Raw genomic sequence first — 25,349 nt, 5'->3', positions numbered from 1 at the left:
GTCCTTTGCCAGTTGGACGGTCCGGGTGCTGCTTCAGAGTCACTATAGCTGTGTGACCCTTCTTCCCCTGTTAAGCAGGGGACTGAGCAGGAATGCAGAGGGACTCTTCATTCCCCACCTTCTCTTCCAATTTAAACATTTACTGGAGGAATGCCCTCTAAGCGCTAGGCACCTGTGGGCTGTGGTGCCTGCTGAAGAGACACGCACAGGAAGCAGCTGCCCCAGGGCCTTATGGCTCCTGAAGCCCGGAACTGAGACGCTGCCAGGCTCACAGCACCCCCCGCTAGGAACTGTGGCAAGAGAGACACAGAGATAAATCAGCTGCCAGTCTGTCCCTTAAGGAGTCTGAAGGCTAATGGCTCAGATACAGTAACCAAAAATCGCCGCCCAGAGGCAGTTCTTGTGTCCCTGTTTTTTTTTTTTTTTTTTTTTTGCGGTACGCGGGCCTCTCACCGCTGTGGCCTCTCCCGTTGCGGAGCACAGGCTCCGGACGCGCAGGCTCAGCGGCCACGGCTCACGGGCCCAGCCGCTCCGCGGCACGTGGGATCTTCCCGGACCGGGGCACGAACCCGCGTCCCCTGCATCGGCAGGCGGACTCTCAACCACTGCGCCACCAGGGAAGCCCCGTCCCTGCTTTTTGTCTTTCTCCAGAAGGTAAGAAGTTACATGATACATCTCTCCTGGGCCAGGCAGCCGACCCTGGCACCGGGGCTGCCCGGGGGCCACACACTTGGTGGTCCTGTGGCCTCTCTGGGCCGCTGGGCGCAGTCCCCGAGGAAGGCCTACTCAGGCCCCCCGCTGGGCAGGGCTGAGGGAGTGCTGTGGAGGAAGGCCCTAGACGGAGGGAGCAGCTGTGGCAGCCAGCGGGCGGCGCCCGGCGGGACAGTCCGAGGAGGCGGGCCTCTGACGAGGAAGTCTGTGAGGAGGCCTAAGCCTACAGCGTCGAGGCTCAGGGACAAGCCCTTGGAGGGTACCGGCTCAGCGGGTGAGCACGAAGGCAGAATCCTCGGGATCCAGGCGCCGTGGAGACACCTCAGGGGCTCGGCGGGCCCGGAGCTGCGTTCCGGCGCGATTCTCAGTGAGGGGGTGGTTCGGGGGAGGCCGACTGAGGAGGGCGAGGATCAGCCCGGAGAGGCTCGGTGAGAAAGGCTAAGGGCGGCGAGGGATAGGACTTGGTTCTGTGGGCGGGCCGACCTTGAGGAATCCCAGGGCTTTGAGAAGATCAGGCAGTGAGGACTGGGGCCTGAGAGCGCACAGTGCGCCCGGACCCTGGGGAGCGGGGACGGGACAGACCGGCGTGCCGAGTGCAGCCGAGCCCACAGACGAAAACCCAAGGGCGAGCAAGTAGCCCAGCGCGCGCCAACCGCTGCGGCGCCACGGAAAGGCCCGCCCACCCGCCGCCACGCCCGATTCTCATTGGCGACTCTTAACTCTCCGTGGATTGGCTACCTCTGGATCCAATTAGCCGGGCTTGAATCGTACTTCCGGTGAGAGCGTGGTCGGATCCCGGAGAAAGCCGAAAAGCGCGCTTGCGCGCGCTTCCCAAAATCGCGGCAGCTCTTTGGGCCAGTGGTGCGCGCCCCGAGGCTGTGGAGGGCAGGGGAGGATACGTAAGGAGGAAGGACGGGAGTGTCGGGACAGAGTGGGAGGGACGGAGCCTCGGTGGACCGCAAGGAGTGAGGCCTGTGGGGAGTGGAGAAATTAAATAAAACCGGGCGGGCTTTAAAGAAGCAAATTAAGAGGCTAGGATTTGGTGGGCGAGGCCTAGAGGGGCGTGACCTTTGGGGCGGGGTCTCGGCGGAGCGTAGAGCTGCTTTGAGTGGGCGGGGCCATCATGGGGCGGAGCCTGACGTGGAAATGTTAGCCCGCTCCCTTCTGCAGCGTAGCATGAGACACCGCACTCTAGCCTCCGTCCCGGCCCTGTGGGCCTCCATCCCCTGTCCACGCTCTGAGCTGCGACTGGACCTGGTTCTGGCTTCTGGACAGTCATTCCGGTGAGTGACCCTGGCTCCTGGCTCCTCAGCACGGCAGATCCTGGGGTGCATTGGGGGTGATAGAAGAAACTTAAGAGTACAAGAGAGGAGACTGAGGCACGGGTGGTGACCCTGTTACCTGCTTTATAAAGTGGAGGTAATAACCCTGTGCAGTGTTGTTGCGAGAGTTGCATGATATAATTGATGTAAAAGAAAGCACTTTTACTTTGCAATTTGTAAGTCAATTTTCTATATGGAGCATTTATAAGATGGGAGGGCCCCAAAGGGTGCAGGAAGGAAAACTGAGTGCTAGGGCTGCCCTGTGCCTGGGGGTCAGGTGGAGGGAGCAAAGCCCTGCGCACTGGAGTGGCGTGCTGGCCGACCAGGTATGGACACTGACCCAGACTGAGGAACATCTTTACTGCACTGTGTACCGAGGGGATAAGGGCCGGGTTGGCGAGCCCACACTGGAAGAGCTAAAGGCCGTGCGACAGTACTTCCGGCTGGATGTCAGCCTTGCTCAGCTGTATCACCATTGGAGTTCTGTGGACCCCCACTTTCAAGAGGTGGCTCAGAAATTCCAAGGTGAGTACAGAGCCTGAGGCAGGGGTTGGGGTGCTTGTGATTTGGTTAAGTTACTCAGTTTCACCATCTGTAAAATGGGGATTATATCTACCTCATAGGATTTTATGAGGATTAAAGAAGCTAAGACATGTAAAGTGCTTAGAATAGTGCCTGACACATAGTAATTATTATTAGTGTTATTATTGTCTTGCTGACCACCATAGGGGAGTGAAAAGGATATTGAGCCACATCCTGGCTGTGTGATCTGGGGCTGGTGACGTCATTCATTCTGTAAATGTTTACAGAGCATCAGCTATGCGACTGGGGTTACCACAGTGAGCAAAACAGAAACAAATTCCCACCCTCCTAGTGCTGACATTGTGGCTTCTTCCTCTGTGGAATGCGATGATAGCCCAGACCTCACAAGATGCTATGAGGAATGAGAGCTCTGGTGTTCTTTTCTGTAACAGTGCTGTCCCTCATTCCCCTGGGATACCTCGGAGCCTTGGTACCTAGAATCTGAGGGTGAGAGGAGGCCACTCCCAATAACAAGTGATTTCTGGTCCCCCTGCCTTTCTGGTCCCCAGGTGTGCGACTTCTGCAACAGGACCCCATCGAGTGCCTCTTCTCCTTCATCTGTTCCTCCAACAACAACATTGCCCGCATCACTGGCATGGTGGAGCGGCTCTGCCAGACCTTCGGACCTCGGCTCCTCCAGCTTGATGATGTCACCTACCATGGCTTCCCCACCTTGCAGGCCCTGGCTGGTGAGTAGGTGGGTCCTTGACTCCGGGCCTTCCAGCAGCTTTCAGGGTCTGTTCAGTTCTCCCCTGGTGCCCTTCTCCCATCTCAAAGCTTCCTGCCTTTCTAAATACTGCCCTCATCCAGAACCACCCTGCCTGCTCTGATCAGCCCCAGTTACACCTCATCTTCCTTATCTGTCCCTGAAATGTCAGCACCTCACTAGTCTGGGCTTTTTGCCCCATGGGTTCAATGGCTCATCGGAAGACATCTGTATAGTGTGCAGTAGTTTGGGCTTAAGAGCACGCATTCTAGAGACAGCCTGCCTGGGTCAGAATCTCAACTCTGGCACGTGACTTCTACGTATATGACCTTGAGCACATTATTTAGCCTCTGTGTGCCTCAGTTTTTTAATCCATTGAATGGGATAAGAATAGCGTCTACCTATCAGAGCTGTCATGAGGGTTGAGTAAAGGAGTACACATACTGCACCTAGCACAGTGATTGGCTTATGGGACGTAAAAAGAAATTTCAATTTGTTATCTCTGCAATGAATCCAACAATTCTGCAACCAGAAACACACGTGTTCTTCACAGCTGCCCCGTGAGGCAAGTATTTTACAGAGGCAAGTATATCAGTTGGCAGATGTGAGAACCAAGCTAGAGAAAGTGCTTGGTGACTGCATAGCAGCCCCCTCTGGAGAAAACAGAATGTTTTAGGTGCTTAGAAACCCAATCTTGGGTCTTAGCTCGCAGCTTAGTAGTCATAAGACCTCAAGAAATTCATTCACCTCTCCAAGCTTCTCTTAACTTGTTTGTGGAATGGGAATAACAATCTCTATCCAGAAGGGTGTGAGGGATGAATAAAGCAATCATGAGGTAGGTAGTGCAGTGGGTTAAGAGTACAGGCTTGGTGTCCCAGACCTCAGTGCAAGGTCCCATCTCTACCATGTCCTTTCTTTTTTTTTTTTTTTTTTTTTTTTTTGCGGTATGTGGGCCTCTCACTGTTGTGGCCTCTCCCGTTGTGGAGCACAGGCTCCGGACGCACAGGCCTAGCGGCCATGGCTCACGGGCTTAGTTGCTCCGCGGCATGTGGGATCTTCCCGGACCAGGGCACGAACCCGTGTCTCCTGCATCGGCAGGCAGATTCTCAACCACTGCGCCACCAGGGAAGCCCCTACCATGTCCTTTCTTGAGCAAGTTACTTAACCTCTTCTAAGCCTCCATTTTCTCCATCCATAAAGTGGGAAGAACAATAATATTGTCATCAGGGTCCTTGAGAAAAGTAAGCATGATAATGTACCTAAAGCACTTTGCCCATGCATGATACCCATCACTTGAAAATAGAAGCTGTTGCTGTTATTATGACTTTTATTTTAGATCATGAATGTGAACGCCCTTTGGAAAGGTTAAGGAACTTAACTGGGGAGTTCCTCCAGGGCAGCAAGTCCTTCTCAGTCCCTGCTGCAGTGCACAGCACATGTCAGTGCTCAGAGAATATTTGTGGAGGGGCAGAACCCAGGCCTTAACCCTTTCCTTTGTACGTGCAGGTGTCCTGGGGTCTCCCAGAGGGTGGCAAGGTAGGAGACAGGTGCTTAGGGAAAGCATTCCTGTGGGGTGCAGGGCTCACACACTAGCCTGATGACAGGAAGGATGTGATAATGCCTAACCGCTGATCCCCTCCCCACCAACCCACAGGGCCACAGGTGGAGGCTCAGCTCAGGAAGCTGGGCCTGGGGTATCGTGCTCGCTATGTGAGTGCCAGTGCCCGAGCCATCCTGGAAGAACGGGGTGGACTTCCCTGGCTGCAGCAGCTGCGCAAGGCCCCCTACGAGGAGGCCCATAAGGCCCTCTGCACCCTGCCTGGGGTAGGCACCAAGGTAAGGCCCCAGGGGGGTAGGAGCTGCCCTCACCACCCATGCAGAGAGTAGCAGAGGAGGAGAGAAGGCAGGCCTGAGAGTTGGGTGCTTGGATGCAGGCTTCTCTTCCGGAGGCAGAGTGGGAAGGAGAAGGGATACCAGCAGGTGTTTTATTAGAGAAATGTAGAATGCAGAAAGGGTATAAAAGACATTGCTCTTTGAATGCATTTTTAGAAAAACCATTTGTTCAGGTACATACATACACTGCTATATGCAGAAATTTCCAGAAGGAATCACAGGGAACTTAATAGTGGTTACCTTTGGGAAGACAAATGAAAAGATGTTTCCACTTTTCATTTTGTTCTTCTCTTAAAATTATATGTACTTATAGAACTTCTTGTTTAATATCAACAGCGTTAGCTATCAGAAAGATGATTGGGAATTTGGCATTTATTGTTTTCTTTTTTATATTTCTCTGTACTTTAAAAATGAACTTTTGTTTAAAGAACTCTTTTTTTTTTTTTTTTTTTTTTTTTTTTTGTGATACGCGGGCCTCTCACTGCTGTGTCCTCTCCCGTTGCGGAGCACAGGCTCCAGACGCGCAGGCTCAGTGGCCTGTATATGGCTCACGGGCCCAGCCGCTCTGCGGCATGTGGGATCTTCCTGGACCGCGGCACGAACCCGTGTCCCCTGCATCAGCAGGCAGACTCTCAACCACTGCACCACCAGGGTAGCCCCAATAACTCTTTTTAATGGGCTCTGAACTCCAGCCTAACATTAAATCTTGGTTCTGCGTCTGCCTAGCTGTGTATCTTTGGCCAAGTCATTTCACCTTTCAGAACCTCAGTTTTCTTGTCTGCAAAACAAGACAAGGGGCTTCCCTGGTGGCGCAGTGGTTAAGAATCCACCTGCCAATGCAGAAGACACGGGTTCGAGCCCTGGTCCGGGAGGATCCCACATGCTATGAAGCAACTAAGCCCGGGGGCCACAGCTGCTGAGCCTGCGCTCTGGAGCCCGCGAGTCACAACTGCTGAGCCCGCGTGCCACAACTACTGAAGCCCGTGCACCTAGAGCCCGTGCTCCACAACAGGAGAAGCCACAGCAATAAGCCTGCGCGCCACAACGAGGAGGGGCCCCCACTCACCGCAACTAGAGAAAAGCCCGCATGCAGCAACGAAGACCCAGTGCAGCCAAAAATAAATAAATAAATGTACTTTAAAAAAATGAGAACCTGACACACATAAGATGTTCACCCAGTAGCACTCTCATCACATCTGTTTTTTATTTTTTATTTATTTATTTATATATTTTTTAAAAGAATTTCTTAATACCAGGAGATATTTCTTTAAAAAATTTATTTATTTATTTATTTATTTATTTTTGGCTGCATTGGGTCTTCGTTGCTGCACGCAGGCTTTCTCTAGTTGCAGTGAGTAGGTGCTACTCTTCATTGCAATACACGGGCTTCTCGTTGCAGTGGCTTCTCTTGTTGCGGAGCACGGGCTGTAGGCGCACGGGCTCAGTAGCTGTGGCTTGCGGGCTCAGTAGCTGTGGCTCGCGGGCTCTAGAGCGCAGGCTCAGTAGCTGTAGTGCACAGGCTTAGTTGCTCCACGGCATGTGGGATCTTCCTGGACCAGGGCTTGAACCCATGTCCCCTGCATTGGCAGGTGCATTCTTAACCACTGTGCCACCAGGGAAGTCCACACAGCTATTTTTAAAATTATTAATAGAATGTACAATCATAGTAACCTCAGAGTGGAGAAGGAAGCAGCTGGCTTTGGGGCTAGAAGCAGGTTGCTGGCTGGACCCTGCCATTCCTCCTCTGTGGCTCACTCTGTGTCTGTCATAGGTGGCCGACTGCATCTGCTTGATGGCCCTAGACAAGCCCCAGGCTGTGCCCGTGGACGTCCACGTGTGGCAGATCGCTCAATGTGACTACAGCTGGCACCCCACCACCGCCAAGGGTCCGAGCCCCCAGGCCAACAAAGAACTGGGTAAGGAGAGAGTGGGATGTCGGGGCTGGCAGTGGGCTGAGGTGGTGGAAACTTCACCACACCTCCCCCTAAACCCCACCCTTGGGGACAGGGAGCAGGAGGGGTCAATTAACGTCACCTCACCACTTCTGGTTTAGGAAGCTTTTTCCGGAGCCTGTGGGGACCTTATGCTGGCTGGGCCCAAGCAGTGAGTGTACTTAGGCTTCCCATCCTCCTCCAGTCCAGACCCCACAGGACTTCGCCCCAAGCCCTGACCCACTTGATTCTACCCCGCCACTGCCCCAGGTGACCCTAAAGGACTCTCCACCCACCCCAGCCCTGACTCCAGTGGACTCCCCTTGCCCCAGCCCTGCCCCCCATGAACCCTTCCGGCTCCCCACACTGCCCCCCGAGTCTTGACCCCATTGTACCCTCTCTCCACTCAGACTCCCCCCCCCCGCCGCCAGGTGCTGTTCAGTGCTGACCTGCGCCAACCCCACCGAGCTCAGGAGCCACCAGCCAAGCGCAGAAAGAGATGCCCAGGGCCGGAAGGCTAGGTGGGGGCACTGGACGAAGGGATTCCCCAAACACCCCTCCCCACCATTCCCCCTTCTCACCCCCATCCAGTCTCGTGTTGGAAAGGGGGCTCCCTGCAGCTACCTCAGGGGCCAGGCACCCTCAAAGCAAGCAGTTTGCGCGACAGTGCGGGATGGGGGTTGTCTGGGGAGACAGAGCTACCTGTGGTTTTAACCTCTTCCCTTTATTATAAGAAGGAACAATAAAATAGAAACATTTGTATGGAAAATGCAGTGGAGGGGCTGTAGGGAAAGGAGTGCGGAGCGGGTGGAGCAGGGTAACTCCCCAGTTCAGGTAGGGAGCGGGAGCAGGCTGCCCCCAACCCCTCCTACACAGGGGATCCAGGCCCCTAGAGCTGGGGGGCCAGCGTGGGAGACAGTTCCGGGCCCGGCTCCACGCAGCAGTCTCGACAGCAGCAGCTGGCCACCGGCCCTACACGGGGAGAGAGAGCAGAGTTGGCCACAGGAGGAGACCCTCTGCTCTAGCCTGGGTGCCTCTCTGTGGACCACCCTTGCCCTTCCACAGAGCCCAGAGCCTCACCCCCAGCTGCTGGTGCCAGCAGGTCCCCGTGGCTCGCCACCTGTCCCTGCCCCTCCTGGCTGGTGCCCAGCTGTAGCTTCCTCATGTGCCGCACCACGGCCGTGGCATTGAAGGCTTGCTGGGGAGAGAGGCGGAAGAAGGGACTTTGGAGAGAGTGGAACATCACGGGGCAGGGTCCGGCGGCGGAATTCTCGCAGCAGTTCTGTTAGTTTCGTTCAGGCGATATTGGCTGATCGCCTAAAACTCCCTGAAACGTCTACAAGGCTTTATTAAATTATATTCAGTCATATCATATAGTAATACATACACGCACATGTATAAAATGTATATATAGATAGATAGATAGATAGATAGATAGATAGATAGATAGATAGATAGATAGATAGACGTGCGTAACTTTTTATATATAATTAATTTATATTCACATAATAGTAAACACTTAATATAGCATTATGTGTCAGGCACTGTTCTAAGCACTTTACATAGTAGTTCATTTAATCTTCACGAATGTCTTTGAGGTGGGCACTATTACTGTCACCATTGTCAAAGGAGGAAACTGAGGCACAGAGAGGTTAACTAACTTGCCCAGGTGTGTGTGTATCATTATCTATTCAACCTATCCACTGAGATGTCCCTCAAATTTGCCATGTCCCAAACCAAAATCATCCCCTAAAACAAGTTTCTGCCCCTGAGATCTCCATCTTAGTGACGGTACCGCCATCCACCTCGTCCCCAACCAAAATCTTGGGCCAGCCCTGGACATCTCTTCTCTCCCCCAGTATCCATTCTACCATCACTTCTTGTCAGTTCTGCCTCCCAAACGACTCCTGGACCAACCAGTGTTCTCTGTTCTCATTGCCACTGCTCTCTGGTCCAAGCCCTCACCGTCTCCTGACTGTGTCTCTGCCACAGCCCCCTAAAGCGTCTCCCAGCCTCCACTGTGCCTTTCTGCATCTTGAGAGCCCTTTCTAACAGGCAAGTTCCAGCTGAAAATCCTTCTGGGGCTCCTCAGCATCCTCAGGATCAAGTCATTCCTCCACTGTGGCACTCAAGCCCCCAAGCAGCCTGGCCCCTACCCGGGTCTGCAGCCTGGGCTCCTGCCCCACAGCTCCTCCAGTCCGGCCAGGCTTAGTGCTTGCATTGCCCTGAGTGGCTGCACTGCACTCTCACGTCTCCTGGCCCTTTGCACCCTGGTTCCTTCTGCCTCAGACATTATTCTGCTGTGCCCAGCTAATTCCTACTCGGCTATCACGTCTGACAGGTTTATGCCCCTTCCAGGACCTCGTAGCTTGGGTTCGATGTCTCCTTAAGAAGTATATACTGTTCTCCCTCTAGACTTGGAGGTCAGGGACCATCACTGGAATAGAGTAGGTGTCACAGAGCACTGAATGAATGAATGAGGTTCTTCAGTAAGCACCCCTGAGCATTTACAGTGTGCCCCACGAGGTGCGAGCTGCTGTGTGAGCTGAGGGCTGGGTGGGGGTGGGGAGGAGTCCTGGGGAGGCTGGGACCCAGGACTAAACGTGGGCTCACCTTCCACTTGCTCTTGGCAAAGTTCTTCTTGATCTGCTCGCTCACCGACTGGTGAATATTCTTATCTAGAGCCGTATCTCCTGCAATCCTAAAGCAGATATGTGTAGAGGGTTGTCAGTGAAGGTAGAGGCAGGCCTGGGGGCCCCAGATCCCACCCCAGCCCGCAGCTTGTGGGAGCTCTCACCAGGGGTGCTGCAAGGCCTGTTCACAGGTGAACCTCTTCTCTGGATCCTTCTCCATCAAGTGCCGGATGAAGTCTTTGGCTGAATCCCCAAGACAAGAGCAAAGACAGCACGGTGGTGTCTGAGAACACCCCCAAGATAGACCCCACCCCTCAGGTCTGGCCAGCACCGAAGCCAGATCTGTCCATTCACCGCCCCACTCCACCTGCACCCTTTGCTCTAAGCCCCCAGACCCACCCCAACCCTCCAGCTTTCTCCCTTAGGAAGAACTTGTTCCTAGAGAAGATTGAGCTCAGTGTATTCACACTGACGTGTACATGGTTGATAATGGCTTCACAGCTTTGCCTCCTAATTGGAGGCACAGGAGGACAGATAAAAACATGAATGGCGGTGTCTTAGGCTTTAGGAAGTCAGTGGGAGGAGGTATTTTCTAAAATACTATGTTTGAAGACCGAATGAGTTTCTCAGGCCAGGAGCCAGGCAAAGAGAAGCACCCAGGGTGGGTGTCTGGTCTCAAGGACAGTTCTTAGTCTGGGGCTGGGGAATCTGGTGGAAGGAAGGCAGTGGGGAGACCCCTAAAGCAGATGAGGAAGGCACCGGAGGTAGGACCCAGGGGAAGAAAGCAAAGCCCCAAATACCAGAGTCAGAGATGTCGTCCCAATAAGGAGAGTCAAACTCGTACTCGGCCTTCAAAATCTGTTCAAAGAGTTTGGCGTCATTCTCGTCATAGAAGGGGGGATAACCACAGAGCCTGGGCAAGGAGAAACTCATTCTCATTTCCATTTTCATTGTACCCACTGGCTCCGGGATGGAGCTTTGGGGCAGTCTCAGGGATCAGGCAGGACCCACTGGAAGGAGTTCCCCCTTTTACAAAGGGGGGAAATTTGCCACTCTCTGCCTTGCTCACTCCTGTCCAGCTACCCTGGCTTTCTGTTCCTTAACGTGCCGCCATCTGTCCTTCCTCAGGGCCTTTGCACTTGCTGTGCCCTCTGCCTAAACCATTCTCCCCCCACACCTCGAATGTCTGGCTCCCTCACTTCAGTCAGGATGCCACTCATGCCACCTCCTCAGAGAGGCTCCCTGACCTCCTATTTAAAATAGCATCCATCCCCATCTCCCTCCCCTGCTTGATTTTTCTTCTTAATATTTCTTACAACCTGCCATTATTTTACAGATTTATTTACTTATTTATTTTCTGTCTCCCTTACTAGCATGTCTGCTCCCCGAGGGCAGGCACCTTGTCTGTCTTGTTCTCTGCTAAAGCCCCAGTGCTTGGCACAGTGCCAGAAACATAGTACCTGTTGAGTGAAGTAATATTAGTCATTAATTGGTAGATATAAATATGGACGGCAGGAAAGAAGAAATGGCAGAGAGGAGGGAGAGAGCAAAGTAGGGGAGAGGAGAACTCTGAAACCACGTCCCCAACGGCCAAGCCCCCACTCACAGGATATAGGCAATGACCCCAATGGACCAGCAATCCACTGCCTTGCTGTAGGGCTTCTGGGCCAGCACTTCAGGGGCTGTGGAGGGAAGGGGACATGGTGGTGACAAATCTGCCCGGCAGCTTTGGGTTCCTCCCCCGCCCACAGTCCCAGCCCACGGCCCTCCGCACCCACGTATCCTGGGGTCCCGCAGGCTGTGGAGAGCACGCTGCCAGGGTCTTCCATCTTGGAGAGGCCAAAGTCGGAGATCATGATCTTGGAGTCTTCATCCAGGCTGTAGTACAGCAGATTCTCTGGCTTGGAAGACAGGAGGGTGGGGAAGAGGAGTGCGAGATGGCCAGAGGCCAGCAGGACCTTCTGCCTCCCCGAGCACCCCAGCGAGCCCCCCAAAAGCTACTGTGGCGTCACAACTGCCATCTTGGTTGCAGGCACAAGAAACTCAATTAAAGTTCCAAAAGGACAAGGGCCTCGGGGATGTGGAAGGGAATTTCCTATAAACCTCAAGTGTGTACTGTGACGCCCTAAAGAATTTTTGAGGTGCTCCCATGCCCCAGATCCTGTGTTGTGCTTGATTTCAATTTATCCTTACCACATCCCTGCTAGCCCACTCTGAATGATCCCACTTTACAGGGGGGGAAACTGATGCCTTGAGAGGCAAAGTGACTTGCCTGAGAATCTACAGTTAGGGAGGGGAGTGGCAGGGACAGAATTCAGACCCAGATCTGTTTCACCCCAGCGCTCTTCTAGAGCAGAATGAGATGTACTACAAGACGTGAACCCCATCATTGTCTCTGAGGAGCAGGCTTTCAGGGGCTTCTGGCTTTCTTCTTTGTGTTTTGCTGCCCCACTCAAGTTTTCTACAAAGAGCAAGTGGGACTTTTATTATCAGAAAAAGACATAAGATGCGACTGGGATAAAATAACAGCACAGTTCACCTTTGTGTCCACTTGGGTGTCGGAAATGGCATGGGGAGGAAGCAGTTTAGGGCTTACAGGTTGATTCTGCAGATGGGAAGGCGAGGCTCAGCAAGGGGGTGAGAGGTACCCAAGGTCTCAGTGAGGAGTTTGTAGAGGCCCCACCCCTGGGTGCCCCAGTTCCCCACACACCCACCTTGAGGTCTCGGTGTACGATGCCCAGGTTGTGCAGGTACTTGACGGCATCCAGCACCTGGAAGATGAGGCGGCTGGCGTCCCGCTCTGTGTAGAAGCCTTTTTCCACAATTCGGTCAAACAGCTCCCCACCTGACACCCTGTAGCCAGGGACAGGGCTGTCTGGACAAGAGAACGGGAGGCAGAGAGGCCAGGGAGGGGGCAGCAGGGAGAGCTGTGAGGAAGGGGCAGAGGCAGGGCCACTCACAGCTGCATGATGAGATAGAGGTGTCCCCCACTTTCATAGATGTCATCCAGGGCTACAATGTTGGGGTGCTTGATCCTGAAAGGAGAAATGAGGTGGTTCAGAGCTGAGGACAGTTCAGCCACCTCCCCACCCTCATCGTGAAGAACCGCTGCCTGCAAACCTGGGCAGGACGAGCCAAAGATCTGGGTCTCAAAGGGAAAAGCTGATTTACCACGATGTATCATAGTGTCATGGAAGGCAGGAGAGCCACAGGGGTTAACACTGGGCTCCGGCGTCAGACAGACCTGGGTCCTTATCCGCCTCTGCCACGTGCTGTTCGGGGGCAAGTCTTCTCACCTCACAGTGCTGATCAGTATATGATTTTAACACTTGTCTGGGTTTATGAAGTCGTCAGCCTCCCCCACCAGAACGTCGTCTCCACGAGACCAGCAGCTTTATCTTGCTCACCACTGCTGCGCCACACCTGGTGCAGAGTGGGTGCTCACTCATATTCACTGAATTGAGGGTAACCTCTCCGGGCCTCAGTTTCTTCATCTATAACATGAAGCCAGTGATAGTACTTCCCTCCGAGTGTTGGAGTGAGGCTCACGTGAGGAAGTGCAGGGAAGAATCGGCACGATGCCTGGCACACAGTAAACGCTCCAGAAATGAACCGATGATGGTAATTAAGCTTGATGGAAGATTTGGCTCTGCCACAGACCTGCTGTGCGACCTTGGGCAAGTCCTTTGTCCTCTCCGGGCCTCAGTCTTCCCGACCCAATAGTGGAAATGATTATTTCGTCCCTGCCCATGGTGGTTGGAAAGCTCAGTGGGGAGGCTGGAAGTGAAGATCCTATATGAGCTTTCCAGTGAGAACAGCAGGTTTCCCATCAGCATGAACAGTTCAGAGACCATCTGATTGTTGAGTCAGGCCATCCGCAGATGGGCATTTTTCATCTTGCTGGGTGGTTTAATACGTGGCAGGAACTTGCGGTAGGTCTAGATGTAACGTCAGTTGAGATACATGGGTTCAAGACATGTTCAAGGATTGACCTTTAGATCTGATTGGACGTTAAACCACTGTAAAGAAGCTGTGGCATCTCGGTCACATCTGTCATGTTAGCTGTTGTGCCAGGCACTTGAAATAAAGGACCTCTAATGCTCCCCAAATCCCTACCAAGTGGAGATTATTACCCTGTGTTACAAATGAGCAATTTGAGGCTCAGAGAAGTTAGATGATTTGCCCAAAGCAGAGATAGGAAGCGAATGGGAGGGGTCAAGGCAGGGTCATCCCAGGGCAGGGATAGGATGTGGCTCACGTACTTGTGCAGGACAGCAATCTCATTCTGCATGCTGCCCTCCTTGCCCTCCAGAGCCTTCTTGGCGATACATTTGATGGCCACCAGCTTCTGAGTCCTCTTATCTTCTGCCAGGATTACCTCCGAGAAGGCCCCTCTGCAGAGAGAGGGGATTCACGAGGTGGGAACTCAGCTTCCCTCCAGCCTCTCCTCCATCCCCCTGTGGGTTACGTGACCATCCCCAGACCAAGGAGATGGGATGAGCCTCCCTCCATCACTCATTGACCTCCCTGGTGCCAGAGGTGACCCAGCCTGGCCAATCAGAGTAGTCTATCCCCTGGCCACAGTAATTGGGTCCTATGATATAAGCCAGGTTACTGGCACTTTGAGAATGAGGTGCTCTTTCCTGCTAAGCTGGTAAGATGTAAGCTTGGCGCTAATGGTGGTCATCTTTGCCACCACCTGGGGAGAGCCTGCTTGAGAATGAAGCCAACACAAAGGAAATCAGAGCTAAGAAACCGTCAAAGACAATTTCCTGATAACATCATGTGAGCCCCTGCATCCCATGCCTGAAGTTTACGCCCTAGGCTTTTTTATTATGTGCATGACTGATTCACTACTTTTTCTGCAAAAGCCAATTTGAGTCATGACTTATTTAACACCCTTTAGAACCATGAAGAACCATTAGCATCACCTGGGAACTTGAAGTGTGGAACCTCAGGCCCCACCCTAGACCTACTAAATCAGAACCTGCATTTTTAATTTTTATTTATTATTTTTTTTGGCTGTGTTGGATCTTTGTTGCTGCACGCGGGCTTTCTCTAGTCGCGGCAAGCGGGGGCTACTCTTGGTTGCGGTGCGCAGGCTTCTCATTGCGGTGGCTTCTCTTGTTGAGCACAGGCTCTAGGCACGCGGGCTTCAGTAGTTGTGGCTCGCGGGCTCTAGAGTGTAGGCTCAGTAGTTGTGTTGCACAGGCTTAGTTGCTCCGCAGCATGTGGGATCTTCCTGGACCAGGGCTCGAACCTGTGTCCTCTGCATTAGCAGGTGGATTCTTAACTAATGCGCCACCAGGGAAGCCCTAGAATCTGCATTTTAACAAGACTGTCAGGTGATGTGTATGCTCACTGAAGTTTGGGAAGCAGTGCTTTCTAACAGGCTCTTAGAAAGGAACGCATTCATTTTCACTAAAGTTCACTGATTAAGGAGGCTTTACTAGAGTGTTCTTTCTAGGACGGTTTGCTTTCCCTGGGATAATAAGAAGTCATAAGTCAAAGAAAAGCATCTCTCGTGAAAGCTCAATCATCAGAATAACTAGTGACTGTGATAGCCTCGTTGCTGGTTTCCAGTCTTGTCCCTCTCCAGTTTACCTTCTGTGCTGTGGCCAGAGTGACCATCCTGAGTTGCACATCTGCCACAAAGTCTTAAATGTCTTCCCATGGTTCATGGGATCAAGTCCAGCCTCCATAGCTTGGCTTTCAGGCCTTACATGACCTGTTCCTCTCTCTTCGCAGCCTCTTCTTCCACTCTTCCCCCAGCCTCTGATTAGAAGCTCCACTCAACTCTCTCTCCTTCCACACATACCTCTGAACCTTTGCTGATGCTATTCCTTCTGCCTGGAATGCCTTCTCCCTCTCTGACAAGTATACTCCTACCCATCCTTTAGTCCCCAGCTCTAATACTCCCTTCTCCAGAAAGTTCTTCTCCACACAGCAGCCACTGCTCTCTCTGGGCTCAACAAAGTCCTCATTCCCGAATTTAGCTAGAGCACAGCACACACCCTGTTGTCATTTTCCGTAGGTCTGTCTCCCTCACATGTTTGGGATCGACTTGGGAGATCAGGTTTGAGTTATTTCTGGATTCCCACCACTGAGAACAGAGCCACGCCCAGCTTCAGTTCTAAAGCCTAGGCCAGAAACCCCAGTTCTTGGCAGCAAGTTTGAAAAACTGGCTCCTTCATTCCTCCTGCTTTCTTCTTGTCACAGGAACCCAGAGCTGTGGCAAGAGCAACCTCTGTTCCACCCACTGTCAGCCAGAGTGAGAAGCCCAGGCCAGTCGGGCCATACAAGGCCACCATGGGGCCTGGGCAGTAGGAAACAGGAAGCAGTGATCAACTGGCCAGAGGAAGCACCACCCTGGACTCAGCCTCCCCATCCAGTCAGGCCCAGGAGTGAGGACCTTCCCAACCCCACCCCCCAGCTCAGGGACAGCTCCCCCTTCTCTCCTGCCCTGAGACTCACGTTCCCAGAACATCACGGAAGTTGTAAATGTCCCCAATGTCCTCCACCTGCTTCCAGCTGGGGCCTTCCACTGCCCCCGGCATGGCCCACTGCCCCCTGGCCACAGCCAGGGCTCCTGGGAAAGGGAATGGAAGGAAAAGACTCAGCAGGGCCCAGCCTTCTTCATGGGAACTTACTGGGGGCCCCGTTCAGCCTGCGTTTATTCATTCCTTGATTCATTCATTTGACAAAATCATTCAACTTTCACTCACTCGCAGGTCATTTGTTCATTCAGCAACATCCATGCATCATATCCTTATGCCTAGAGGAAAAACCTTCAAGGTGGCAGCAAAATTCTTTATTCAACAAAGTCACTCATTCATTCTTTTATTTATTCAGCTCACCTCCCAGTTTCTCCCTCTCTAAATCCAAACACTCAGGGGCACACTGACCTCTGGGAGGACAGCAGAGAAGACCCCAGAGCAGCCTGTAGAAATGCACAGCCCCGGAGGATCCCCCGTCCCCAGAACCAGCTATGTCCCAGCCCCACCCTGGGAATTGCTGGGGTGTCTCCTCTCCCTCCTCCTTCTCCCTGCCAGGCCTCTCGGAAATCAGGTTTCCGGCAGCCTGGGCTTCCAGCAATATCTCAGCCATGTTTTTAAATAGCTCCTTCTGCACTGTTACCACAGCAACAGCAGCCACAGCTGGAGCTCCCCGGACCTCCTGTTACCCGCCTCTCACTCCTGACTCCCCATCTGGGTCCCAGCAGCCTGAGAAATGGTCCCACCCAACCTGTCCCCTCCCGGCTTGATCTCACCCTGACCCAGCCTATACTCTTCTTTGTTGAGACCTCTGTCTCAACCAGCAGTAGAGGGTGAGCATTCTCTCTCCATTTATCAGATGGAGAGTGGGGAGACTCGGGTTGGCGATGGATAGGGTCTGGACCCAGAGTTGCCCAATGACCCTAGCTGGGGCCCCAGCTAAGCTTGCTGAAGGTAAAGGCCTTGGAGGGGGCTGCAACCAGACTAGGACCCATCCAGAGAACACAGCCTCTCAATCCCATCCCAGGCCCACAGAAAGTGAGGCCAAAGAGAGCCCAGTGTACTGTGTGACCTCAGGGAGAGCACTTTTCTTCTCTGTTTCTTCTGTGGGAAAATGAGGGGAAGGTGCCCTGACCTGGTGTGCGATCCCACTCTTTGGTTGGGACTTTGTTCGCAGTGGGGATCTGGCTACCTATCCCAGGGGCAGAAACTTTTAGGAAAGGAGACTTGATGGGAAGCTCTAGAGGCAGAATTTTAAAACCCACCTGGAGGCCTGGCAAATGCAAACCTCACAGTTCCACACATATCCCTACACCCAGATACACCACACCAAGACCCACCCACACCCCTGAACCCAAACACCTGCCCCCAGATCCAGCACACTCCATCTCCAGATGATACTCTGACATCTCATCATACATGTACACCCAGACATCAGCACACATGTCCAAACACACACTTCCTCAGACATCCTCACACCCAGATATCCCTCCCACAGATCCCTCTCACAGCCCAAAACACACATCCACATACACCTGGACGAGATGACATGCAGACAGGACAGACAGACACACACACCCCTCACCTGTATACCAGACATCCCAGATTCATTCACACCCTTCACCCTCCAGCTCCTATACACCCTAGAAGCTCTTAAACTCCAAATCCTCATACATCTTAACTCCAAACATCCTCAGTACACAACTGTATACCCCCCAACTCTGACTTACTACCCTTTGAGCCAGATTCCGGCACACACAACACCTAGATACACAATGTGCAGCCCAAACACTGATTCCCACACACCCCCACCCATACGGATACCCTTACACACCAACATGCTGCAACTTCGTATCAGATCCACTTGCCTGTGCTATGACATTCGCATACCCCAACACGGCCCCCACACGTCTTTACCTCTTAATGCCCAGTCCTTCCACATTCAGATCCAGCTGAAGGCACACACACACACAACACACACACAAACACACACACCACAACACACACACACACACCTCTCCTCCTTCCTCTTTTACCCACTCAGTTTCCCACCGGCCGCCTGGCACCTGCTGGTCCTGGGGTATAGGTGGGGGAGAAGGGCCCAGCCCTGCCCCTGTAGAGTCCAGCACGCCCAGGCACCCCCTCCCATCTTGCGGGGATGGTATCCAGCGGCTGAAGGGTCCCGCTGCCCGCCAGCGCCCAGGGTCGCGGGCGGGGCGGTTCCCGGGCTGTACCTGCGGCTGCCCAGCCGCGGGGCTGGCTGGGAGGCCCGAGTTGGCAGCTGTCGAGCTCCGTCCGCCGTCCGCGGCCGCTGCGCGCTTGGCCCGCCCGCCTGCTCTCGCGCTGGGGCTCGGTTCGGACTCTGCAGGCTCCCTGCGCCCGCCCGCGGCTCTGACGTCAGAGGAGGAGGAGCCTGCGGAGGAGGGACTGGGACTGGGAGGTGAGGATCCGCACCCGGACGAGGGAAGGGGCGCCGGGGCCGGGCGTGGGCGGGGGAACCGCTTAGTTCAGGTTGGAGCCTCCCCTGGAGTCTTTCTATCCTTCGTCTCCCGGCAGGGTCCCCGTTTCACAGAAGGAACAACTGAGGCACAGAGAGGTGAAGGGTGCAGAATCAGCAATTGGTCAGAAGCAGAGTCGAATTCGAACCAAGTCTGTCTGATGCCGGAAGCTGGCCATTTTCACCCTGTCTCTTGGAGTTTCTTTCAGACCAATTCCGTGAGCTCCCTTAAGGTTGGACTCTGTCCCTCCTCCCCTCCCCCTCCCCCCACCTCCGCCCCGGGGAATTAGGCCCTGGGAAGGGCTTAGGAGACTGATGGGGGTGGAGGGGTGAGGCCGTAGGGAAAGGACAAAGCAAGAGTAGGAGGCAGTAAAGAGAATTGAGGCAACCGTAGGGTGGGGGCCGCATTTGAAAGGCGGGAAAACTAAAGCCCGAGGTCTCCCTCTGAGGCAGAGCTGATGCTCTACTTCCCTACACCTGCCGGGCCGAACAGGTGTGGTGCCCAGAGAGCCTGGGGCGGGGAGGGACGGGGGAGGAGAGAGAGTTAAATCAGGATCCTGGAGGAAGTCGGCCAAAGAGGACCACGTGACTGGGCAGGCGCCAGTGGCCGACGGCTCGGGGCCAGGTTGGGGAGGGAAAGTCCGAAAGTGCTCCGGGGATGTAGGCAGGGGGCCAAGGGACCTGTCTGACGTCCTCTTGCGCAAGGCCTTCTTTGGGAAGGTGGCCCGGGGTAGGGGGTGGCGGGGTGGCGGGGCAGCAACTCCCAGGAAGTAGGGGTGGGCTGGATGGACAGAAACCAGACAGAGGAGGCTCGTTGCCGAGGACCCCCGTTGCCGAGGACCCCCGTTGCCGAGGACCCCAACTCCACCTCCATCATCACCCAGTGCTAGCCCCAACTCTTGAATTCCTGCATTTTCCAGGAAGATAGGGAAGGGACAATGCTTACCCCCAACTCAACTTCAACTGGCTTTTCCCTCTCTTATCCTCAGGACTGTGTCTGAGGGTGGTCAGTTATTATGCCCATTTTACAGTGAAAAAGGAAGATGGCTGAGGTTCCTAGAAAGGCTTTTTAAAAAAAATAAATTTATTTTATTTATTTTTGGCTGCGTTGGGTCTTCGTTGCTGCGCGCAGGCTTTCTATAGTTACAGCGAGAGTAGGCACGTGGGCTTCAGTAGTTGTGGCACGTGGGCTCAGCAGCTGTGGCTCGTGGGCTCCAGAGCGCAAGCTCAAGCTCAGTAGTTGTGGTGCATGGGCTTAGTTGCTCCGAGGCATGTGGGATCTTCCTGAACCAGGGCTCGAACCCATGTTCCCTGCATTGGCAGGCAGATTCTTAACCACTGCACCACCAGGGAAGTCCCCCTAGAAAGGCTTTTGAGGCTAACTTATCTGAGTCACACTCTGCCTTTCTGAGTCTCAGTTTCTTCATTGGGAATATGGGAATATCGATGACTGACTCAGAATTCTCCTGAGAATTCTATGAGACTGTTGTACGTGAAATGCCTTGAATACCACTGGAATTAAAAATTTGACAGCTAAAATGTACTTTTAGTGTAAACTGAGGCTCAGAGAAGGGACCTGGTTTGCCTGGGGATAGGGGGCTAAGGGGCAATTTCCCTCCCCTAAATCTCCTTGCCATTGGTTAGATTCTTTCACTTGTCAAGTAATAGAATCCCAATCTAAGCCAGCTTCACCAAAGACGAACCTGCGGCTCACAATAGCTGAGGCAAGATTGAAAGAGGAACACCATGGATCAGGGTGGAGACTGGAACTGGAGACACAGTACTTGGAGGATTTGCTTTCTCTCATCTCTCCTTGTCTCGATTTTTCCTTACACTTCCGCTTCCTTTCCTCTGCAGAGTGATCTCTTCTACCTGGCAGGAAGCATGGTGTGAGGCAGCCCCAACTTTCCAACTGAACCCAGCAAAAGAGGAGCTACACCCAGTTTCATGTATCAGTCTCAGGGAAGGACTCCGATGGGCTCTGCTGGAGTGACATGCCTATGCCTTTACCCCCAGAACTGTTGCCAGAGGAATAAGTACTATACAGGGTAAGTGTACTGTCATGGGCAGCCACACCAAAGTCACAGGGAATGAAGATGGCTATCTTGCCCAAAGGAAATAGCAGTGCTGGGCAGGCACAACTAACAAATCCATCCCAGCCCTGCTCCCATCAGTCAGAAAAAAAACAGCGTTAATATGTTTTGGTACATATTCTTCCAGACCTTTTTTGATGTGTATACATATACACACTTCCTACAGCCCCCACTTCCAGTGAGCATATTTCAAAGTACTGAAACAAAAAGTCAAGGAAAGTCAAATATGTGAAAAAAAAAAAGTAAAGGAAATAATCCTTTTCTCTCCTTTGTTATTAAAAAATGACAAAACAACTCAGACATCTCCATCAATTCTTTTATTATTTATTTATTTATTTATTTGGCTGCACCACATCTTAGTTGAGGCATGTGGGATCTTTAGTTGCAGCGTGCAGGATCTTTAGTTGTGGCATGCAAACTCTTAGTTACAGCATGTGGGATTTAGTTCCCTGGGGTCAAACCTGGGCCCCCTGCATTGGGAGCTGGGAGTTTTAGCCACTGGACCACCAGGGAAGTCCCTTCATCAGTTCTTGAATCCAACAGAAAATTAGCCATTAGATGAGTGAATGATTTTTTTTTTTTTTTTTTTTTTTTTTTTGCAGTACGCAGGCCTCTCACTGTTGTGGCCTCTCCTGTTGCGGAGCACAGGCTCCAGACGTGCAGGCTCAGCGGCCATGGCTTACGGACCTAGCCGCTCCTCGGCATGTGGGATCTTCCCGGACCGGGGCATGAACCTGCGTCCCCTGAATCGGCAGGCAGACTCTCAACCACTGCGCCACCAGGGAAGCCCAAATGATCTTTTAAGATTAGAGAAAAAGGGAAGAAATCACAAGGAAAAGATGGACAGGTTTCTTTACAAACATAAAAACATTCTTTTTTTTTAATTGAAGTATAGTTGATTTACAATGTTGTGTTAATTTCGGCTGTACAGCAAAGTGATTCGCCTATACATATATATATGTATATATACACATTCTTTTTTTATATTCTTTTCCATTAAGGTTTATCATAGGATACTAAATATAATTCTCTGTGCTATACAGTAGGACCTTGAGTTTATCCATTCCATATATAATAGCTAACCTGCTAACCCCAGCCTCCACCCCATCCTTCCCCCAACCCCCTCCCTGTTGGCAACCACAAATCTGTCCTCTATGTCTGTGAGTCTGTTTCTGCTTCATAGATAGGTTCATTTCATGCCATATTTTATCTTATTTATTTATTTATTTTTTGGCCATGCTGCACAGCTTGTGGGATCTTAGTTCCCTGACCAGGGATCGAACCTGAGCCACGGCAGTGAAAGTGCCAAGTCACAACCACTGGACCACCAGGGAGTTCCTTGTGTCATATTTTAGATTCTACACGTAAGTGATACCATATGGTTATTTGTGTTTCTCTGACTTGTTCACTTAGTATGATTATCTCTAGTTGCACCCATGTTGCTGCAAATGGCATTATTTCATTCTTTTTTTATGGCTGAGTAGTATTCCATTGTATATAGGTATGACATTTTCTTTATCCAGTCATCTGTAGAAGGACATTTAGGTTGTTTCCATGGCTTGGCTATTGTGACTAGTGCTGCAGTGAACATAGGGGTGCCTGTATCTTTTTAGATTAGAGTTTTGTCTGGATATATGCTCAGGAGTGGGATTGCTGGATCACATGGTAGCTCTATTTTTAGTTTTCTGAGGAACCTCCATTCTGTTCTCCATAGTGGTTGCACCAACTTACATGCCCACCAACAGTGTAGGAGGGTTCCCTTTCCTCCATACCCTCTCCAGCATTTGTTATTTGTAGCGTTTTAATGATGGCCATTCTGACCAGTGCAAGGTGCTGTCTCATTGTAGTTTTGATTTGTATTTCTCTAGTAATGATGTTGAGCATCTTTTCATGTGCCTATTGGCCATTTGTATTTCTTCTTTGGAGAAATGTCTGTTTAGGTCTTCTGCCCATTTTTTTGATTGGGTTGTTTGTTTTTTTAATATTGAGCTGCATGAGCTGTTTATATATTTTGGAGGTTAATCCTTTGTCTGTTGATTCGTCTGCAAATATTTTCTCCCATTCTGAGGGTTGTCTTTTCATCTTGTTTGTAGTTTCCATTGCTGTGCAAAAGCTTTCAAGTTTCATTAGGTCCCATTTGTTTAATTGTGCTTTTATTTCCACTCTAGGAGGTGGATCAAAAAAGATCTTGCTGTGATTTATGTCAAAGAGTGTTCTTCCTATGTTTTCCTCTAAGAGTTTTAGAGTGTCCAGTCTTAACACCTAGGTGTCTAATCCATTTTGAGTTTATTTTTGTGTATGGTGTTAGGGAGTGTTCTAATTTCATTCTTTTACATGTAGCTGTCCAGTTTTCTCAGCACCACTTATTGAAGAGACTGTCTTTTCTCCATTGTGTATCCTTGCCTCCTTTGTCATAGATTAGTTGACCATACGTGCGTGGGTTTATCTCTGGGCTTTCTATCCTGTTGCATTGATCTATATTTCTGTTTTTGTGCCAGTGCCATATTGTCTTGATTACTGTAACTATATAGTATAGTCTGAACTCAGGGAGTCTGATTCCTCCAGCTCCATTTTTTTCCCTCAAAACTGCTTTGGCTCTTCGGGGTCTTTTCTGTCTCCATTCAAATTTTTTTTTTTTTGTGGTACGGGGGCCTCTCCTTGTTGTGGCCTCTCCCATTGCGGAACACAGGCTCCGGACACGCAGGCTCAGTGGCCACGGCTCACGGGCCCAGCCGCTCCGCGGCATGTGGGATCTTCCTGGACCGGGGCACGAACCCGTGTCCCCTGCATCGGCAGGCGGACTCTCAACCACTGCGCCACCAGGGAAGCCCTCCATTCAAATTTGAAGATTTTTTATTCTACTTCTGTAAAAAATGCCATTGGTAATTTGATAGGGATTGCATTGAATTTGTAGATTGCTTTGGATAGTATAGTTATTTTCACAATATTGATTCTTCCAAACCAAGAACATGGTATATCTCTCCATCTGTTTGTATCATCTTTAATTTCTTTCATCAGTGTCTTGTAGTTTTCTGCATGCAGGTCTTTTGTCTCCCTAGGTAGGTTTATTCCTAGGTATTTTATTCTTTTTGTTGCAGTGGTAAATGGGAGTGTTTCCTTAATTTCTCTTTCATATTTTTCATCATTAGTGTATAGGAATGCAAGAGATATCTGTGCATTAATTTTGGGGTTTTTTTTGTTTGTTTTTTAACATCTTTATTGAAGTATAATTGCTTTACAATGGTGTGTTAGTGTCTGCTTTATAACAAAGTGAATCAGCTATACATATACATATATCCCCATATCTCCTCCCTCTTGCAACTCCCTCCCACCCTCCCTATCCCACCCCTCTAGGTGGTCACCAAGCACCGAGCTGATCTCCCTGTGCTATTGGCTGCTTCCCACTAGCTATCTATTTTACATTTGGTAGTATATATAAGTCCATGCCACTCTCTCACTTCGTCTCAGCTTACCCTTCCCCCTCCCCGTGTCCTCAAGTCCATTGTGCATTAATTATGTATCGTGCAACTTTACCAGTTTCATTGATTAGCTCTAGTAGTTTTCTGGTGGCATCTTTAGGATTCTCTATGCATAATATCATGTCATCTGCATACAGTGACAGTTTTACTTCTTCTTTTCCAATTTGTATTCCTTTTACTTCTTTTTCTTCTCTGATTGCCATGGCTAGGACTTCCAAAAACTATTCTGAATAATAGTGGCGAGAATGGACATGCTTGTCTTGTTCCTGATCTTAGAGGAAATGCTTTCAGTTTTTCACCATTGAGAATTATGTTTGGGGCTTCCCTGGTGGCGCAGTGGTTGAGAGTCCGCCTGCCGATGCAGGGGACATGGGTTCGTGCCCCGGTCTGGGAAGATCCCACATGCCGCGGAGCGTCTGGGCCCATGAGCCATGGCCGCTGAGCCTGCACGCCCGCGTACCGGAAAAAAAAAAAAAAAGAGAATTATGTTTGCTGTCGGTTTGTCCTATATGGCCTTTATTATGTTGAGGTAAGTTCCCTCTATGCCCACTTTCTGGAGAGTTTTTATCATTAATGGGTGTTGAATTTTGTCAAAAGCTTTCTCTGCATCTATTGAGATGATCATATGGTTTTTCTTCTTCAATTTGTTAATATGGTGTATCACATTGATTGATTTGCGTATATTGAAGAATCCTTGCATCCCTGGGATAAATCCCAGTTGATCATGGTGTATGATCCTTTTAATGTGTTGTTGGATTCTGTTTTCTAGTATTCTTTTTTTTTTTTTTTTTTTTTTGCGTTATGCAGGCCTCTCATTGTTGTGGCCTCTCCCGTTGCGATGCACAGGCTCCGGACATGCAGGCTCAGTGGCCATGGCTCACGGGCCCAGCCGCTCCGCGACATGTGGGATCTTCCCGGACCGGGGCATGAACCTGCATCCCCTGCATCAGCAGGCAGATTCTCAACCACTGTGCCACCAGGGAAGCCCTGTTTGCTAGTATTTTGTTG

The 25,349-nt window shown here is 51.4% G+C and overlaps 2 protein-coding genes across 18 annotated transcripts; one reads left to right on the top strand and one right to left on the bottom strand.

Moving 5' to 3' along the window:
• Nucleotides 1-864: 864 nt before the first annotated feature.
• Nucleotides 865-22,226, top strand: OGG1 (8-oxoguanine DNA glycosylase). Of its 14 annotated transcripts, none has more exons than XM_067043482.1 (8): nt 865-1,139; nt 1,882-1,994; nt 2,311-2,558; nt 3,125-3,304; nt 4,976-5,157; nt 6,986-7,130; nt 7,268-7,317; nt 7,577-8,517. In XM_067043482.1, the coding sequence occupies exons 2-8, from the start codon at nt 1,888-1,890 to the stop codon at nt 7,664-7,666; spliced, it is 1,002 nt and encodes a 333-aa protein (XP_066899583.1). In that variant the 5' UTR covers nt 865-1,139; nt 1,882-1,887; the 3' UTR covers nt 7,667-8,517. The 14 variants fall into 14 exon arrangements, 9 of the variants coding, with proteins under 9 accessions (XP_066899583.1, XP_066899580.1, XP_066899579.1 ...); XM_067043479.1 differs by lacking the exon at nt 865-1,139 and adding an exon at nt 1,484-1,610; XM_067043478.1 differs by lacking the exon at nt 865-1,139 and adding an exon at nt 1,484-1,610 and having other exon boundaries at nt 7,556-8,517.
• On the bottom strand, nt 7,851-19,308 carry CAMK1 (calcium/calmodulin dependent protein kinase I). 4 transcript variants are annotated; one of them, XM_059077682.2, is made up of 12 exons: nt 18,507-19,308; nt 16,253-16,367; nt 14,041-14,172; nt 12,739-12,813; nt 12,493-12,631; nt 11,553-11,679; nt 11,385-11,460; nt 10,579-10,691; nt 9,943-10,021; nt 9,759-9,846; nt 8,226-8,343; nt 7,851-8,117 (listed from the first exon to the last, which is right to left on the bottom strand). In XM_059077682.2, exons 2-12 carry the CDS (start codon nt 16,333-16,335, stop codon nt 8,035-8,037), a joined length of 1,113 nt encoding a protein of 370 aa, XP_058933665.1. In that variant the 5' UTR covers nt 16,336-16,367; nt 18,507-19,308; the 3' UTR covers nt 7,851-8,034. The 4 variants fall into 4 exon arrangements, with proteins under 4 accessions (XP_058933665.1, XP_066899595.1, XP_066899593.1 ...); XM_067043494.1 differs by having other exon boundaries at nt 18,339-18,651; XM_067043492.1 differs by lacking the exon at nt 14,041-14,172 and having other exon boundaries at nt 18,507-18,645.
• Nucleotides 22,227-25,349: the final 3,123 nt, after the last annotated feature.

The sequence above is a fragment of the Kogia breviceps genome, chromosome 10 (genome assembly GCF_026419965.1).
Source record: "Kogia breviceps isolate mKogBre1 chromosome 10, mKogBre1 haplotype 1, whole genome shotgun sequence".
Lineage (NCBI taxonomy): Eukaryota > Metazoa > Chordata > Mammalia > Artiodactyla > Physeteridae > Kogia > Kogia breviceps.
The sequence above is the reverse complement of the archived record's forward strand: the minus strand, read 5'-3'. Positions and strand labels throughout refer to the sequence as shown.